This window comes from Artemia franciscana, chromosome 2 (assembly GCF_032884065.1).
Source record: "Artemia franciscana chromosome 2, ASM3288406v1, whole genome shotgun sequence".
NCBI lineage: Eukaryota > Metazoa > Arthropoda > Branchiopoda > Anostraca > Artemiidae > Artemia > Artemia franciscana.
This window is the reverse complement of record NC_088864.1, coordinates 51,300,188-51,319,656: the sequence shown is the minus strand read 5'-3', so window position 1 is coordinate 51,319,656 and position 19,469 is coordinate 51,300,188. Positions and strand designations below refer to the sequence as shown.

Here is a 19,469-nt window from a genome sequence, read left to right as displayed (position 1 = left end):
TGTCCTTCTCAAGAGTCAAAAGTGATCGAACAGCAACCAGGCCCCCTCCCACACACCTTTTCTTCCCTAATATCCAATCAAAATTTTGAGATATCCATATTTTTCAACACAGTTGAAAGGTCCAGAAACTATGTCTCTTTGGCAAGGGCTAAAAGTTATACAATTCGCCCATTGTTTACATGCCGAATTTGTTATCGGGAAAGGGGCATGCTTGACCTTTTGTATCCAAAATGTCAAGGCCATTCAGGTGAAGCTTTCAGGGAATGTGGATCTAAATTAAAACACACTATTTTCTTGAGGGTTTTCAAAGGCGCTCATGAATGACTTAGAGTATTAAGTTGGAACTTTCAGGGAATGATGAGGGGGATGATTAATTGAACAAAAGGCAATATTACGACCCTCTTTGCTATGTTCTTCAGAAATCTTTCTGAGTAGAGCACGTCATTTGACGTGTTTTCTTTTAATCTTTTACCTTGCTTTTTCGGAGAAGCCTTCCGCTTTCTGTTATTGATTTGTATTGGGCTCGCAGAGCCAGTTCCGATGGTCATAGAGCCTATTTGTGGGCCCCGAAAGCCAGATTTTTCGTTCCTAGAATTAATTTTAAGGCTCCGAGAGCCATGTCGAGCACGAGTTTGAAACTCTGGCTCCGAGAGTTTTTAACCAAGTTTTTAATTCAAAATTCAACGGTGTGTTCAGCAATTGTCATTGCTGATAATTAGTTATTTTTCATTTCTTTCATCCTAAAATCGCTCAAATCATTCTTATGCTTTTAGTAGGCAGAAGGCAAACTGCATTTACTTCATGTTCAAGTGCAGCAAAATGAATATATATTTAGTCTCATCTCCACTTTTTTCAGTGAAATAGGTTTATTTACGATAAATACTAAATTTAAGAAAAAATTATTAATAATATTAATTAATAATAAAATATTAAGAATAATAAGACTTTTATAAAATCGAAAGTTACGGCTGGATTCAAAAACGACATCAAAGCTTCCTACTTGAATTGAAATACTCCTTCTGCACAATAATAATAATACAAAGAATTGGCACGATTCTTTATTTATATGAAGTTTCAGAACGCAACTAATGGTAAATAGTTAATTAATATTAATCATAATTCTCTTTGCGAGCGCACCTCTATTGTTTGTGTCCTATATCCTCCGAATATTGGTTCAGTTGTTTCTAATCTAAACTTGATATTTACTTTCTAAAAATTTCTGTGTTTCCTTTACTCTTAGAGGTCTCTGCACCTACAAAATTAGTATCTATTTTCTATTAAGTTTTATTTCGAATATATTTATTATTATATGTGTTTATTCTATACTTTATTATATTTACTAAATTTTACTTTTAGAATATCACTGGCGAGAAATTGCTCAAACTGTCTCAAAATGAAATCAAAACATTAACCGGTAACAAATTGGGACCAACTTTGAAATTCTCAGGTATTCTCAAAGTACTCGTCAAAATTGGTGAATACGAAAAGGCGATACAGAAGACCAGCTGATCTCTTGCTATTGAAAGTGTCTACCTCATTGCTTTGTCACTAGTCCTTATTTGTATTAGTGCCTTTTTTTAAGTTCAATAACTTTTGTATTTATATTGTCAGTGTTGAGATAGACTGTATATCTGTTAATATCAAGAGCGGCATCCATGTTAAAGGGTTATACCCGTTTGCTAAGCAAAAATCAAGTATGTCAATAAACCCAATTTTAGGGTTTAAAAAGAATCTCGATAAAAGACACTTGATGGAGCATGCTATTTTTGTATCAGTATATTCGGTATTTTTTTATAAAACATAATTGAAATCATAACATATCTGGGTATATTCACCTTGATCTGCCATAACTTATTTCTAAGTTTGTTTTTGGGGATATTCTTTACCTGGAGGTGAGGATAGGTGGGGAGGTGAGTTTTGTAGGCGTCATTGTTTCCCATAGTTGTGCCCATAAAGGGCCCTCCTTTGGTCTAAAGGGAGATATGTTGAAATTGTAATCGTTGCGCATTTGAATTTAGCTTCATATTACCTTTTTTCTTAGAGGAATAGGAAATTGTGGGGGGTAGAGAAAGAGGTTAGGGATTGGAAGTTTGACCTCTCTTTTGTTTACTGAGTCTTAGCCTTATCCTGAACTATTCTGGAAAATTTAAGAATGTGAAAATAAAAAGACTGTTTAACCATTTCTACCGGGTATAAATTGATATTGAATTTTCAAACTTTTTACCCTAAAATATTTTGAAGTCATTTATTGCACTTATTCAAGATACGCTTATTATGGGGTCTATGTATTTTAGAAGCACGTGTAAGTAAGTATCCCGTCTTCTATGAAACTATTTAGTGGATTGACTTAAGAGCTGCCATTTTGAGCGTGAGGCCCTTTAAAGAATTGCAATTTTTGGCAATCTTACCGTTTACCACACAAACTTAGGAAATAATGATTTAGTCGTCGATTTGACCATGTTCACAAAAAAAAATTAGACGCAATTCATGAAAAATTCCTCAATGGTTTTTATTTTAATTAACAAATTATCTGATGAAAAATATGTTAAGTATATTTGAGTACTTAATATTTGTTTGAATTTTGGGAACCGCACTTGGTCAGAAAGTCTCCCCTCCAACTAAGTTTGTACCTACTTGCCAAAAATTAGAAAACAAAAAATTGGTGTAAGCTTTTTTAACAATTGATGGTATTTGATGGTAGGTCTACTCGGCTTAAATAATTCTAAGAACAGACATTTCTGTGTATAGTGTTGAAAATAAATCGTCTATGGACATTAGATTATTTTCTCCAAAGGAATGTTGGACAGTGGGAAGTAGGCTTAAATTCTTCAGGGTGATGTTGCATTCAGACTAGCTGAAGATTGTCACTGGTTACCAAATTTGGTCAAGTTCATAAAATACAGAATAATGGAAATTCTTAAACGAAAATTCATTGTTTGTTCCGATTTTAAAACATAAATCATTCGATGGAAAATATGTGATCTTTTCTATGTGTTTGAGTATGGAAAAATATTTTATATAAATTGGAATACCATGTCAAAATGGATCCTAAAAAGTTCAGTTTTTTGATCGGACACTAACAATCATTCCTTTTGTTTATCCGTAATTTTCTTTATTCCTAAGGAATATGTTGTGGCCATAAAATTAGGAGCTAGTTAACTGCTATGATACCAATATATCCAAAGCATGTTGAAAGGACTTTGTCAGATTGACTTCTTGAGAGCTCAAATATTTAATTTATTTGTATTTATAGATGGAGTTTTTTCTATAGTCATAATAATAGAAAATTAGCTGTTCAGTAGAAATCAGTAGGAAATTTAAACTCGGAAATATCTTCCGATCAGCTTTTTTCGTACCTCCTTTCCTCTGAGTAGTTCTAACTTCATCCCTTTCCGCAACTAACGACATGCATTATATGCCATATATAATAGGGTTGAGTCAACTCAACTAATGTTATAGGTGGCTATTTTCATATGGTACTCAAACTATTGTTGGGATTAATAATATTTTAATACCTCTCATACAAGATAACGTTTAGGAATAAGATAAATTGTTCCCTTTAAAACTATAAAATGGGGAATATTGAGACAAGTCTTTCCTGCTTAATGAAGTATGTATGTCGCTCAACGCCTTGGAATACTATGGATACCAAGCAGCGCTATATTAATTATTTTTTATGCATTTTTTAGCTTTACATTGCTGTTATGCTGCTTTTGTTTTATCCTGGTAAAAATAGGGGACAAAAACACATGACTCAGCACAAAAAAAAATTGTTACGTGTAGAAAGTTCGAGAACCCTTCCCTATAGAAAATCATTGTGTAAAATTCTTCAATCTTTGTAATGTTCAAGTTGTTTGTGCTCAAAAATAAACTTAAGTGTGAAAAAACCGTCTTCTTACAAGTGTATCTAATCCCCCATCCTCCAAATTTTATATAGATAATGAGACGGAATAAAAATTAATAAAGTGAAAGTTTTCAAAAAAGAATGTTGGTGCATAGAACGGCTTATTCTCATAATATTGGGGACGTTTGTACCTAAATATATACTTTACCCCATCCTTTGATGACTAGGCTGTGTACACCTATACTCATTTCTTTTCTTTTGTCATTTACTGTTTAGTTATATTGCTTTTAAATTTCCGAATTGTTTGCGAAAATATTATTACGATGATTGAATAACAAATTGTCAAATATGTACGAAAGTTGTCATGATTATTGAATGTTTCATAATTAGTTTTTATATGAATCTTATTCAAAAGCTGTTAAATTTTGCACGTCTATATTATTTTTTATTTCTTCATAGTGGTTTTTAAATCAAAAGAATGCGTTGCATTTAATATTTTTAAATGTGACAATTTGTTCTCGATATTCTTCTACGCTCAAAATCTATTCTTACGAATTTTTATAAATGTGAAACAATGTGGCTTTACTTAAGTTTTTGTGTATAGCTGGTAAAAATTAAGTTAATTAAGTTATAGTTAATCAACCTTTCTTTCCCTTCTTATTTTTAAATAACAGAGCTCGGAGCGCTGACGAAGGTTGATGTGCTGCCAATCATTATTATCATCATATCAAATTCAACCGCATAAGAAGCTAGAAACTTAATCCGAAAGGAGTTTGAAAAACGGGTTCTAATGATAACTTTTACAAGGAGTTGTACGTGGTATCTGATCATCTGAAAATACTTTCTGATTGTTATCTTTTCCTCATTTCATCCTGGTCAAAACCAAAAGGCATTTCTTTGTCTTTTTTTGTAGTTAGGAAGTGAAATAAGTCCCCGTACCTATTTATCCATCGACTATATTTAAAGAGGCAGATTACTTATTAGGGAAGTCTGATCATAGAATATTGTATGACCCTTTTTTTAATAGCTATAATTGCTTAACAAAAAAATCAAATAAAACAAGACATTGTATTAGATCAAAATCATTTCCTGTACGGTAACTTTGTCCACTATTGATTTTTACAGAAGAAGATTTTCTTCAGAGGAGTTAGGGACTTATGGAGTTAGGGAAGACTGGTCAGAGAGGTCTTTTATGGCCAAAATTATTCAAAGCTACACATGGAAAATGAAGCTAATAGCACTAGACGTTGTTATATCTAAACAACCGTTTGTGTTTTAGTACCACAGGAAGCCAGTTCATTTATTAGAGAGTGATTTAGGCCCCTATTGGTGACGTTTATCCTTCATTTGTATTTAAAGAGGGAGATTTACTTGATAGAAACTAGGGAAGACCGGTCGTAGATGTCTTCTGTGGCCCTTTTTAACTCGCCATAAATATTTAGTTTGGCACAATAAAAACCTAAGAGAATAGCGCAAGACGTTGTTTTATATAAACAACTGTTTGAATTTTAGCACCACGGGAAGCTACTTCATTAGTTAGAAAGTGAAATAGACCTCTGTAGGGGGCCTTTATCCTTCATTTGTATTTATTGGGGCAGATTTGCTTCATAGGAATTAGGGAAGATTGATCGTTGAGGTCTTCTAGGGTCCTTTTTTAATGGCCATAATCATTTAGCATGACATACAAAAACGGAGGCACTAACACAAAGAATTGCATTATATAAACAACTACTTGTGTTTTAATCACCCAGGAGGCTGTTTTATTGATCAGAAACTGGAATTGTTCCCTCTAAGGGTCATTAACCCATTTGATATGTGCACAAATGCAGATTACCTTAACAAGAGTTAAGGAATAGGTTATATAGATAGCGGAATATTTCCATCTCATCCATTCCCAATAATCAAGGACAAAAATCTTCTTGTACCCTCTTGCTCAAAAATACATTGTTTATATGTAATATACAGTTTTGTTATTTTGTTTAAGTGGGTAATAAATTATTATCTGATAGTATGTATTTAACTGGTTGACTTTTTACTATTACTATATTATCATTTCTATTAGTAATCTAATTTCGTGTGTTGAACGTCGTAGATTATTCTATATATTTATTGTAGTCGAAGAATGATAGATACTAAAATGAAACCACATTATTGAGCTACGCACTGCAATTATCATACTCTACTATTTATTCGTTGTCTTCATTTTTTTTTTTTTCTATTAGGTTTAGTACAAGACTTTTTAAATGTATTAATTGTTAGTTTTGTCTCTTAATTGTAAAGCCGGCGTTAGACTAGTATTTTAGTCAACTAGCCAGTAGTTTTGATTTCTTTATAAATTGTTTGCTTGCAAAGATAACTATTCCTTTTTTCAAGAATCTTCTCGATATTGTTTGATAAATATAAAATCTTTTATGGGCCTAATGTTAGTTTTTTACTGGGAAGGTGTGGGGGTAGATTCGAAAAAAAATGTATGTGAACTAATAGAGACATGAAAAACAATTGTTGAAGACAATGTTGAAAATGTTGAAAGAGACAATTGTTGAAAGAATCATACAAGTCTTTGGGAATACACTAGAAAAGCTGAACTCGTCTCCATCCCCCTTGAAAGAATATAATCGAATATTTATTCTGTCCGAAACATGGTAAATTAAATTAAGTAGGTTTTCTGTGGTAAAATACCTATTTTTTTATTATTTATTAAATAATCTTATTTAATTAAATTCGTTATTTTATTAAATTTGGGATATTAACTAATTTCTTTTTAGTTGTCAAACCTGGCGAAGTTTACATCAGGCTGATCTTAGATGTACAAATACGAGAAAAAGCGGAAAAAACCTGCGACTCGTCAATATTTACATTGCCAAATTCTGTACATTGTATGAAACCTCAAGTATTTTACTCAATTTTAAGCTCTGTATTATGTACCGTTATGTCATTTGGAGTTGCTGACAATGTATTTGTATGTAGTAGTGACATTTTACAATATACTTTTCCATTAAATCCTATGAATCAACTCGTTAAAATCAGCGTTAATCCGTTGAAATTTGAGAAAAATAAATTTATTTTAAAACTTGAAATTGCTAACTAATTAATGATTATTACAAAAATCGAGGAAGATCTCGGTCTAATTTTCTCGTTATGTTTTTAATGAGCTTAATTGATTTTTTTTTTTTTTGCCGAAAAAACACTTAGTATTATATGTATATTTATTTTTCGTTTATTATCGTTGGTAAGACTTTCTGTTCTTAGCGTCTCGTTTTCTGTAGTGTCTTTCTGTGTAATTAAAGTTCCTTACCTGTGTTTTTGATAAAATTTTCTTTTTTCTCGTTGTTTAATCCATTGAATTTTGTATGTTTTTAGAACAGACATTAGCGATTAAAATTTTTTAGATGAATTCTGTTTTTTATCAAACAGTTCGTGATAACGAACTGTAAGTAAGGAGCGACCCGGTTGAATAGTAACCGAAACTCTAAAAAACGAAATTTTGATACCAATAAATAAATCCAAAGAATTGAATTTTTATGCTGATTTCAAATACGTAAGTTTAATCAAGGTTAGTTACCCATCCAAAATTAGGAGCCTGAAAAACGGAAATTAAAATTTCTAGTGCCCTTTTTAAGTGAAAAAAATTGGAGGGCAGCTAGGCCCCCTCCCAAGTTCATTTTCTCCCAAAATCACCGGTTAAAAATTTCGAGATAGCCATTTTGTTCACCGTAGTCGAAAGATCTAATAACTATTTCTTTGAGGATGACTTAATCTCCACAGTCCCCGGGGGAAGGGCCGCAAGATATAAACTTTGCCCATTATTTAAATATAGTGTTGATTATTGGGAAGTATACAAACGTTTTCATGGGGGATTTTTCTGGCTGGGGGAGGGGGGTCAGGGGTTACATCGGAGGATCTTTTCATGGAATAACTTTTCATGAAGGAAGAGAATTTTCCATGCCTGATTTCCCATCGTTATTTGAAAAATGACTATCAGAGATTAAATGAAAGAAAAACAAGTTTTTTCAACTTAGATAACTTCGAAGACCACACTGCCTTTCCATGACGAAAGTAAAACAGTTCAAAATAGGGATGATACCTTTTTATTGACAGTGAATTGACTTTTATTGACTGTCAATAAAAAGGTATCATCCCTATTTTGAACTGTTTTACTTTCGTTTTTTCAACTGAAAGTAAGTAGCAACATCAAAATGAACAAAAATTATTATGTATATGAGGGATTCACCCCCTCGTCAATACCTCGCTCTTTACGCTAAAGTGTTTTGATTTGTCAAAACTGAATTACTATTTTCACTGCAAAGTTCTGAAAAGTCCTTTCAGGCTCTTTTCGATTCTATAAATACTGATTTTGAATTAAAGAGGCAAAAAATATTAACTGAATTAGAGAGGAGAGAAAAAGTTAATCATTTATTTAAAAAAAAAAACATAAAGAAAAACCCCAAAACTCATTAGTAAAAAAAAAGTTGCATTGATACTAACATTAATCGCTGATAAGGCTCGTAGTATTATTATTTCTGCCTATAATAATAATAATTTATTTCTTACCCACAACAACACTATAAAAGTATTAAAATGTGGAGTACAAACAATTAAATACACACAAAATAAGCGAAACATACAAAAAATGAAAAGTAATGACAATAGAAATTTTTTACGTTAATACAAAAAATTTAATAAACACACAAAATAACGAACTATGGAAAAAAAAAGAACATTAGATACACACAAAAAATGAAATTCAAAAAACACAAAGAGAAAAACAAATCCACACACAAAATCAACGAAAAAAAACGGATAAGACAGTGGTGAGGGGATAGGCGCGCAGAAGCTGTACTGGAGAGTTGTCTGTGAAGAATCTCCAACTTTAAAGTTATATCAGGAGCTGAAAATTTTTTAAAAAGAGTCCGGTTTTTAAACCGGATAAGACAGTGACAAAAAAAACGGATAAGACAGTGGTGAGGGGATAGGCGCGCAGAAGCTGTACTGGAGAGTTGTCTGTGAAGAATCTCCAACTTTAAAGTTATATCAGGAACTGAAAATTTTTTAACAAGAGTCCGGTTTTTTGTCCAAGGTGGAAGATACAGAAGAAATTTGCAAAATTTGAAATAATTTATCCGAATTCTTTCTAAATTACCATTATTAAGAAGGGGGAAAAGACCTGAAGCATAAAAGACAGAATGATCACATAAAGTAGAATAAAGTTTAGCCAGCGCACGTCTATTATACTTCCCTCTATTTGCGACAATTTTTGCCTAACCAATCTGAATCTTTTTACTTATATCACAAGCAGTACGCTGACGTAAGCTCGAAAGATTGTTAGTAATAGAGATACCAAGCCAACGAATACAATCAACAAGAGGGATAGTGAAGTTATTACAGTGAAGGGGAGTAGCAGTAGTACAGTTATAGGGAAGAAACTCACATTTATCTATATTAATTGAAAGGCCAATATCAGAGAAAGCATCAGAAACTATAGAGACCATTTTGGAAAGACCCTCTTTGGAACGGCTAATCAGAAGCAAGTCGTCAGCATACGCAAGATAAGAAACATCCGCAAGACCAGAAAGGTATGTACCTGAAATCTTAGCCAGCACACTAGAAATACAAATCTTAAAAAGCGTAGGGGACAGAACACCACCCTGCCTAACTCCTCTTCGCATTATTATCATAGTGTCTGGTGTAGATCTTAATTGAAGAAACGAATTTGAATACCAAAACTTAAGAAGTATTATAACAGAGAGATTGACCCCAGAATTATACAAGGAAACTTGAGCTGACTATGGACCACACTATCAAACGCTTTCGAAAGATCCAAAGCACAAATATAAAGACCATTTCCCTTGGAAGAATTATCAGCCAATCGAGAAGACAGAATCTTATGTGCATGCTGACAACCCACCCCACTCCAAAAACCAAATTGGTTCTCATCCTCAATAATATTTTTAGTCAAAAATGGTAGAAGGATATACTCAAAAACCTTAATAATATTACAAGATACAGTAATAGGTCGATAGCAAGAACAATCAATCGGTGACTTTCCCCTTTTTAAAACTGACGAAACAGTGCCACACAGAAAACTCTCAGGTATGTATGAAGTACATAGACACATTTAAAAAAGAAGCTGAAAGTGAGATATAAGGGGGGTGCATTCAATCGGCATATGTATCTTAGAAATACCATCCTTGTCTATTGAATCAGATTTTAAACTTTTATCAGCATTAATTACGGAAGAAAAAGATATGGGCACTATATGGCGTTGCGAAAACGTTGTACTAAAGAGGGGGGGGGTAAGAAGGCGAGTATATACAGAATGCACTGAATAATTAACCACTGAAAAAATCGAAGAATAATGTTTATACCAAGCTGAAGGTGGAAGGCAATTACTTGTCATAGTTTCATCATTTATCTTGTCAGAATTGATCACTTTTCGCCAATCCTCCCTACTTACAGGGAAATCCATACCGCGGTAACGTGCCGACCTGAGATAACGTTTATAATTGGTTTTAGTTTTACGTTTGATATCAGCGACACACCCAGAACTTGGCCGACCACATTCATTCCATATCTGGAGCCATAATTTTGCTTTATTTTTTATCGACTTTAAACAAGGGTCCATTGACCAGATAGGTTTTTGTGTTCTTTTACAAATACATTGTCGAGGTACGGCAGCTTCTTCTACCCTTTTCATACACATCACAAGTTGGTTATAATAACAGTCAATATCGGCTTTACCATTCGTAGGTACCTGGTGCTGAAGAAGATGATATGGAACACATATGGTAGAAAGAAGGGTTGTCAAGGTAGAGATGTAGTGCGGTATATTGGCTTTGCTCCAATTACTTTCTTCAAACCACTTCGATTTTTCTCGTGAGCAATTGGTTTCCGATAGATCAATATCCATTGTAAATGTCACTGAAATTGGCATGTGGTCAGTATCTTGCTCGTTAACATGAACAGAAGCAGAAGAAGAGATAATACCAGGCGAGCAAATAATATGGTCAATATCCCTTGTGCTTCCAGAATGATGAACACATGAAAAATTGTGGGATTTGGGCACAACTTGGTACGAAGGAAGACACTCAAAAAGCAATTCACTTCTCACAGAAGATCAATTAATATCAGTATTTAGGTCCCCAATTATTATATACTGTAGAGAGTTTAACAGTACCTGATTCACAAGATTCTTAAGCAGATCACGCGCCTTTCCGAATTTAGTTAAGGATCTGATCGAGTATCCTTCATATGGGAGATAAGAGTTTATAAATACAATACTGCCGACACGCACAGCCAAAAGAAATTCGTCGGAGTAGAAGATTTTGACCCAATACGTATTGTTAGGTTTAAAATAGAATGTACTCTATCAAAATAACCAATATTCAAAAATGATTAATTGCCCTATCATTACTTACACTACACTGCATTCTAAATAAAACTGAAAATCAACTACTCTCTATGATAGATAAACGAAAGTCTGAAGTCGAAAATTACACAAAAGTTGTGAGTAACTTATAAGACCGGAAACTGGTGCTGGTGTTGAAGGTAGTAAATGGTCCCAACTTGCATTTGCTGTTTTTAGTGTAATGATAAGGAAAGCAAAATTAATGCTGTAATAAGTGTCTCCTCTCAGCTTCTGAAAAAGAACAATTTTGAAATTTGAATAAAATCCCAAGACTTGCCAAATATAGGGGTCGTTGGAGATTTTTTTATTCGACGCTAGCGCCAGTTCCGACTCTTAGAAGTTACATGTATAATGGCACTGACGGTTGAAAAAGTTTGTAGTTAAAATTAGTGTCAAATAATCAATAGTGTGCTTCTTGATTGAAGTGAAATATGACAGTGACATTGACTATGATAGTAAACAACGAAAAGCAAAATTTAATACTTTGAAAAAATACAACACCAAAGAATAAAACATAATTTGTCTAGTCCGAAAGCTATTTTTTCTATATGCCAAGAGTAGAAACACCATCAACGTTTTACATTGAGGATTAAAATTTTTCTTAGAGGCAAAGTCTGAGAATGCTAAAACCGACGGAACTTCATATAACACTGCCAGGAAGAAAATATATACAATTTTGTTTGATTATATATAATAGAAGCTGTAGAAAAAAGTACACAAGCTCGAAGAAATAAAAAAAATGTACGTTAGAAGAGTTAATACAATCAAGAAACATTATTTAATAGATTCACTTTAATTAAGTTGAGAAACAGGGGAAAATGTTTGGCTCTTTTCTTAGTTACAACCGTGTAAAGAACAAACCACTCTTTTGAAGCTGTTGCTCTTCACTAGGCAAATGTTATAGTCACGTTATTAGGCACAATAGGTAAACTATGCTGAAAACGCGGTCGTTGGGAAATCTTGCTGTTGTGCTATCGGGGCATAATCAAGGAGCCCTTAAATAGCTTTATGATGTTCCAGCGCCCTCCTATCACCAGAAGAAAAAAAATATCATTAGTACACGGGCTAAAATATGATATTCTGGAGTTTTTGATCAGGAAAGGGGCTAAACCTTTGTTTAGAGGGTTTTGAGCTTGATACCCAATGTTGCTGTTTCATTTGGATCCATCAGAATTTTCTATAGACTAAACGTCACTGTCTACTTTTTCTTCTTTATTTTTGTAGACTCACCAGCAATATTTTGGCACAACAATTTTTTTTTCTTTGGTAGAATCACAAGAAATATTTGGTATAGCTTCTGAAGCAGACTTAATTCATTGTCTCTAAATTCACATACTCAATCTAAAAATTCTACTACAAGGTTAGAGGTGCTGTCACACTGAATCAAATAATGTTTTTTCCCCATCATAAATCGATTCAACCTCTTAATCCGACTTAATACATTTTCGCTGAATCCATCTACTTTTCATGGCTACTCCTTGGAGCTCGATGGCTGTTGCTCAGAATTTATTGTGGCTATTCTATCTCTCTGAACCAAATAAAGCTTAATGCCCAGCAATATTTGGTTCAATTTCTTAATTGGACTGAATACACTTTCACCGAATCCATTGGGTTTGTTAGGAAATTCTATAGCATAGATTGGGAATCTGGAAATACGAATTAATTTATTTATATTACACCCTGAAAGCATTTCTCTGAATGGACTGAAAACTTCTAGTTGTTGCTTTAATATTTGATAGTTTTGACCGCATGAGTAATTTATTTCTCCATCTTCTTTCTCAAAGATGACATCGTCAATAATAGTGCCATTCTCATCAGTGTTGGTAATTCGTCGACTACCAAAAGTTTCATAAATCCATGAAGAAGAAGAACTCGATTTATCTAGACTAAAATTATCAGATAAACTTTCTGGATGGGAAAACTGACATTTAGCAATTTCAGGGATAAAAGGAAGTGCTGCTGTCTCAATAATGAAAACCAAACTTCGAACTAAATATGAAAACATTGGATTTTCCTCTGTTAATAACAGGTTTGCCTCCTCTATTGTTGTTGTTTCCAGTTTTTTCTTCCAGTCTTGCAGGAATTTCTTCACATTAGGATCTGTAAGCTTAATTTTAATATTTATTTTTGTAGAGAAAATTAGACCATTTTCTCTATAAAAATGGAAATCATGGATAACGTTGGTTTTTCATGGAAACTCTGGGTTTTCTGGATTCACATTGTACTGCACTTCCTTCATTAAATCATCAATGCATTGAAAATTGCAACAGCCAGATAAAAATCGACTTGAATTTTCGGGACATCTTATTGAATGGTAGTTGAAGTGGAAGTAATGAAATTCGGATGCAGCCTTCACAATATTAAGTTGATTGATGCTGTCCATACTCAAGGGCTCATAATTTCTTAAGACTTCTACAAGGTTGACTTTCTTTTTATAAATATCGCTTTGCGAAATAGATGGAACTGTATTTTTTAAGTCACTTTCAATCTTGCAGAGCAAAGGATCGTCATCAATATAAAAAACAGTGACGCTGGAGATGGCTCTGCTTAATGCTTCTAGGAGGTCAAATTTTCTATATTCGTCGCTGTAAAAAAAATCCATAGAAAGTCTTTGAGGATTTTCCGGATCAAAATAATAAGCACGTGGAAAATTATGCTCAATCATACCATTGACATCAGTCATGCATACGATCACGTAATTGACTTCAAGTCCTCTAAGCGGAAAATAACAGTTAAACGCCGTCTCTGTGGAAGAAAATTTTTGGGTTTCGCTTTCGTAAACAAAATTTATGGGAAACTTTTCACAATTTTTGACATTCGCTGATTTTCTCCATTTCCTCGCAAACCTGAAAAATAGGATATGCAATTTTGAATTTGAACAACCATATTATAGTCCAAAAATATCAAGTAGTTACATTAAAAAACAACGAATGTAAAGTTACTTTCATTGTAAGAAATTTTCACAAGTTTTCAGTCACAATCTTTTGAAACATTTACAAGTTACAGTGTAATATTCAAATTTTTAAGGAGTTATCTTAGGGGATTTCGGCCACAGCTGTGGAGATGCCTCTGGCGCAGTTTTCATTTCGATATGACACAATTTTTGTGAGGTTTCCGGCTATTTTTACAAATTTACTTAAATTTGTTGTCGTAACAAACAGTTCATGGTAACGAACTGTAAATAAGAAGTGACTCTGCTCAATATAAATCAAAACTCTAAAAACGGAATTTTGATACCAATATATACATCAAAAGAGTCATATTTTATACTTTTTTAAAAATACTGATATTCATCAAGTTTAGTCCTACTCATCAAAAGTTACGAGCCTGAGAAAATTTGCCTTATTTTCGAAAAAAGGGGAAAGCATCCCCTAAAGGTCATAAAATTTTAATGAGAATCACACCATCTTACTCAGTGTATCCGAGAACCCTATTGTAGAGGTTTCAAGCTCCTACCTGAAAATGTGGAATTTTGTATTTTTTGCCCGAAGAAAGATCACGGATGCGTGTTTATTTGTTTGTTTTTTTCCAGGGGTGATCTTATCCACCCAGTGATCCTAGAATGTTGCGAGAAGTCTTATTTGAACGGAAATTAAAAGTTCTAGCGCCCGTTTTAAGCGTCCTAAAAAATTGGACGACAACTAGGCCCCCTCCAAAGCTCATTTTTCCCTAAATTACCGGATCAAAATTTTTCAGATTTCATTAAACTATTTCATTAAACATAGTTGATAAATCTAATAACTATTCCTTTGAGGACCACTTAATCCCTCACAGTCCTCGGGGAAGGGCTGACAGTTATAAACTTTGCCCATTATTTACATATAGTGTTGGTTATTGGGAAGTTTACAGCTGTTTTCAGGGGGATTTTTTTGGGGGGGTCGGGGGAGAGGGTTGTGTGGGAAGATCTTTCGATCGGGGAAGATATTTTTCACGAAGGGGCACCGGATTTCCGAGCATTATTTAGAGTACGATCAGAAATTAAATAACAAACAACAAAGAGAGATAAAACTCAACAACAACAAAAAACATCAAACGAGACTGCGGCCAGTAGAGAGAAAAGAGACTGAAATAACGCGATATTTCGCCTGTATCTAAACTAGGCGTCCTAAGCACAAGATAAAAAGAAAAAACACTAGACTAAAAGCAAACAAAACCACCACCAATAATAATAAATACAATTGTCACTACTGATCCACGTAGGGAAAAGAAGCTATTAGAGTTACTTCAGTGAGAACATCAAAGCAACTGAGGAAAAAATAAGAAAATTGAAACTAATTTAACTATTCTATTGCGAAATAATCCTCTTGTTAGCTAATATTGAAGCAACTCTTTTTGGTTCAGTAGGTAATCTTGCCCCCTGGTGATTATGTAAAATTTTAATTCCCTTATTGACTATTGGTTCATTTTTCAAAAGACAATCATAAATTGGGTCGATATTTGAATCAAATAAAAAAACAAGTTTTTTCAACTGAAAGTAAGAAGCAATATTAAAATGTAAAAGGAATAGAAATTATTTACGTATATGAGGGGGTTCACCCCCTCGTCAATACCTCTCTCTTTACGCTAAAGTTTTATTTTAGTACTTTCAAAAGAACTATTTATTTTAATCAAACGGCCTTTGTGATTCAAGGGTCATTCTTAAAGAATTAAAACAAGATTTGAACTTTAGCGTAAATTGCTGTTTGTCACTGTATTGCTGTCACGTGTTCACCTTAAAAGGGGTGGTCTTGGTGCTAGCAATGATTATTCGTATATCGAACTGTCTATTTGTAATCGCCTAAAGTCTTTTCTCGACTGTACTAGAGGAGACAATAGAGAAGCAAGTTTAAGAGGTACAAAGTTATATATTGGTCATCAGTGTTAAGTATAGCTTTGAAAAGCAATCTGCAACTGAGGCTAAGATATTCTTTTAAAGAGTCATCAGCGAGTATTATGACCCATTTTAAGAAAAGTTTTGGAAGAAAATTCATTGTGAACCCGAGTCGTCATCAGTGGAGCAAAACAATTTAGTAACGATTTCGCTTTCTGAAAGTAATTCGCTGAATCCGAAGAACTTTGTAATTCAAAATCGTGTTCGGGATCTACATCTTCAATCCAATCGTTTGCTAGTATAGTGGACGAGCATAGTAGTGAGACTGAATGAAATGAGGCAAAATGTGAAACCCCGGATGCAAAAAGTGGCCCCGTGACAACTTTTGTCGCGTCGTTTTGGGCTCCCAAGCGCAACAACCAGCAAATTATTATCCCAGATGACCACCTAAGGCTGAAGAGCAAGTTGATACAATTATGAAGCCGAGCTAGCTCTTCAAACCAACAGGCCATTGGCCCAGATAGAAGGTAAGACAAGCAGAAACATGGTGCAACTCAGGAATGGAATAAAATTTACTCATTGGAATGCTTAGGTTTTTTATTTGTCTCGGTTATTTAGTATTTTAGTTTTCTTGGGAATATTAAGAAATACATAGGGGAGGAAGAGTACCCCAAGAAAAGAAGGTGCATCTCACACTAGAACGCATGAACGGAGTTGGCATAATAGAGCTGTGGGTAATTAAGAGGGCGACTAAGGATACCCATCGGAAAAACAATAATCAGGGTAAAAAATTATTGGATTTTTGCAGTAAGCAGGATTTGGACATTTTGAATGGAAGGACAAGGAATGAAGAAGGAGTGCCTTTCTACTTATTTTTCGGGTTTTAATTTTTTTTTCTACTTATTTTTCCAAGTATTATAAATTACAGGGTAGTTACTCTGAGGTTTCTGTCTTGTTGTTTGGATTTTTGTGAAAAGCAGAATTTGGTTATTTGGATAGAAGGACAAGAAAGTATAAGGAAGTTGCAGATTTTACTTTAGTTTGGTTAAAACTCCAAGCGTTATAGATCATAGGGTTGTTAGACTAGTTCTGCTTTCTTTTTGTGTCAATGTTGAGGTTGTGCACTAGCTGGGCTGGATCACGTGCCTATTAGGATTTAATTAGGAAGGAGACGATGATGTTGATGGGAAGAATGTGCTTGATGAATTGATGGCAAATTATCAATATAAGGATTTAATTTAGATAGGAATAACCGCGGATCTTCCCGTTCTGTGATATTCAATCTGCTCCTTTTTTCTGTTAAAAGTTTTGTAACGACACTAAAACTCTTTTCGATAAGATATGACAAGGGAAACGCTATTATGCAATTACCCACATTCTAAGATATTTTTGGGATATCTCTGTCTGCAACCGAAATGTTTGATACCCTCTTTTAAATTTCACCTTCAGCTCCTCATTAGTGCTAAGCTCGAGTAGCTCTTCTTGTTAATATTGCCCAATCCTGTTTCATCAAATGGATTTATGATCCATGGTGGTATTTCCATTGTCAGAACATTTTCCAATCTAATTTTGATGTCTGAATATCCTCATTAAGTCATTCTACCTGTGACAAGTTTAAAATCTAGGGAAATTCAAGCCGACTAATATTTTGCTTCATATATTTCAGTTTTCCAAGAAAAGCTGAAATTACACCCTTTGCTTTTATTAAATTGAGACTGTCCCCTTGTAATTGTAAGTTAATGTCATTAAATTTGTTGAACAAATATGTCGAACACGCGATGTCTTCTTTCGAATTGATCAGGTTTCCTCTTAAATCCGGATCTTTACTTTCCAGAAACTCTAGTACTGATTCAAAAATTGAGTAAAATCTTGTTAAACATACACCCTTCGATAACCAACGTACTTCAGTATGTCAGAGCAATCGTTGAAATTCTTCATCATATTCATCGCACAATTGTGCCATAAACGCGTATTCAATGCATTGCTTCTTATTTTGTTAACTGCGTTAATCACAAATTGAAGTGATTGGTGCAATTTCTCACTCAAATTTTTCAGATGACAGTGAATTGCAGTTACCTCTGGTATGATTTTTTAAAAGAGGGCTTGTTAACCCACGATATCACCCGATCATGGCAGGAGCTCCATGTGTTACCACCGAAATAACATTTGTGAATGGAATCGATTTTTGCTTCAAAAATCATTCAGGACAATAAATACTTATTCACCTTTCTTGTCCGTCTTTAAAGGTTTCGCGAGCAGTAACTCTTCATGAATTTCTCGATCCATAACAAATCGAACATATGCCAACAATAATGCTTCAATACCGGGTAAGGTTGAATCGTCCAGTTGCATAGGAAAATGAGTTGTTTGCAGATAATTACATAAGAAACTTTCAATATCAGGGCTTATTTCATCAATATGTCTTTGTACAGTGTTCTTCCTCAAAGGAATTCTTTTGAATTCGGTTTTCAAGATATCGCTATAAGTAATGAGATATTGTAAGATGCTCGCAAACCATCATCGTTTCTTTTAGACGTTGAAGCAAGCATACTGTGCAGAGTGGGTCTCTTTTCATATATATATATATATATATATATATATATATATATATATATATATATATATATATATATATATATATATATATATATATATATATATATATATATATATATATATATATATATATATATATATATATATATATATATATATATATATATATATATATATATATATATATATACCAAAACCTAGTTGGTGGGGCGCTTCGCGCCCCCCAAGCCCCCCCGCGCGCGTAAGTCGTTACGCGCCATATTAGTTACGCGCCATTGTAGTTGTGTCCCTGTGTCCCACCTGTGAATATAGATAGATTTATATATGTGTTTCAAACTACGTAAAACTTGCGAATATACAACATTCTTGGCTTTCCCATTGTCTGTGCATATACAAAGCCTTATGTACTAATAATGACGTCATATGCAAACGCTCTTTTTACAAACAAACAAACATGCATACACACAACTCGTTTTTATATAGATAGATAGATAGATAGATACAATACAAATTAACTGCGTAAAACTTGCGAATATACAACATTCTTCGCTGTCCAATTGTCGCTGCATATAAATAGATTGTCAGGTTTACCGACCCTCGAACATGCAACGTACAATTGTCCATGGGAAAAACAATCAGTATTAAGATCTATACCACATTTTTCTAATGATTGACCTTGAGCTTTGTTAATGGTGATTGCAAATGCTAATCGAATTGGGAATTGCAATCTTTTAAATTGAAAAGACAGATCCGTTAGAATCATGGGAATGCGAGGAATAAGAACAGCCTCACCCTCAAAAGGCCTTGTCAAGATTGTGGCCTCTATTAGGTTTTCCATTGTTTTTTTTTACGGC

General features: G+C 33.7%; 2 protein-coding genes across 6 annotated transcripts in view; one reads left to right on the top strand and one right to left on the bottom strand.

The window, feature by feature from the left end:
• LOC136043312 (MBT domain-containing protein 1-like) overlaps positions 1-7,238 on the top strand; it is a 41,087-nt gene extending 33,849 nt beyond the window's left edge. Inside the window, exon 12 of the mRNA XM_065728241.1 lies at positions 1,357-7,238. Within this exon, the coding sequence (XP_065584313.1) occupies positions 1,357-1,509 (153 nt within the window). The 3' untranslated portion in view covers positions 1,510-7,238. The remainder of the gene's footprint in view (positions 1-1,356) is intronic.
• A 1,004-nt stretch (positions 7,239-8,242) lies between these two features.
• The window catches only part of LOC136043340 (uncharacterized), an 88,718-nt gene continuing 77,491 nt past the window's right edge, over positions 8,243-19,469 (bottom strand). For all 5 annotated transcript variants that reach the window (XM_065728272.1, XM_065728265.1, XM_065728280.1 and 2 more), the window contains one exon: positions 8,243-14,095. In XM_065728272.1, coding sequence (XP_065584344.1) covers positions 13,438-14,095 — 658 coding nt within the window. In that variant the 3' untranslated portion in view covers positions 8,243-13,437. The remainder of the gene's footprint in view (positions 14,096-19,469) is intronic.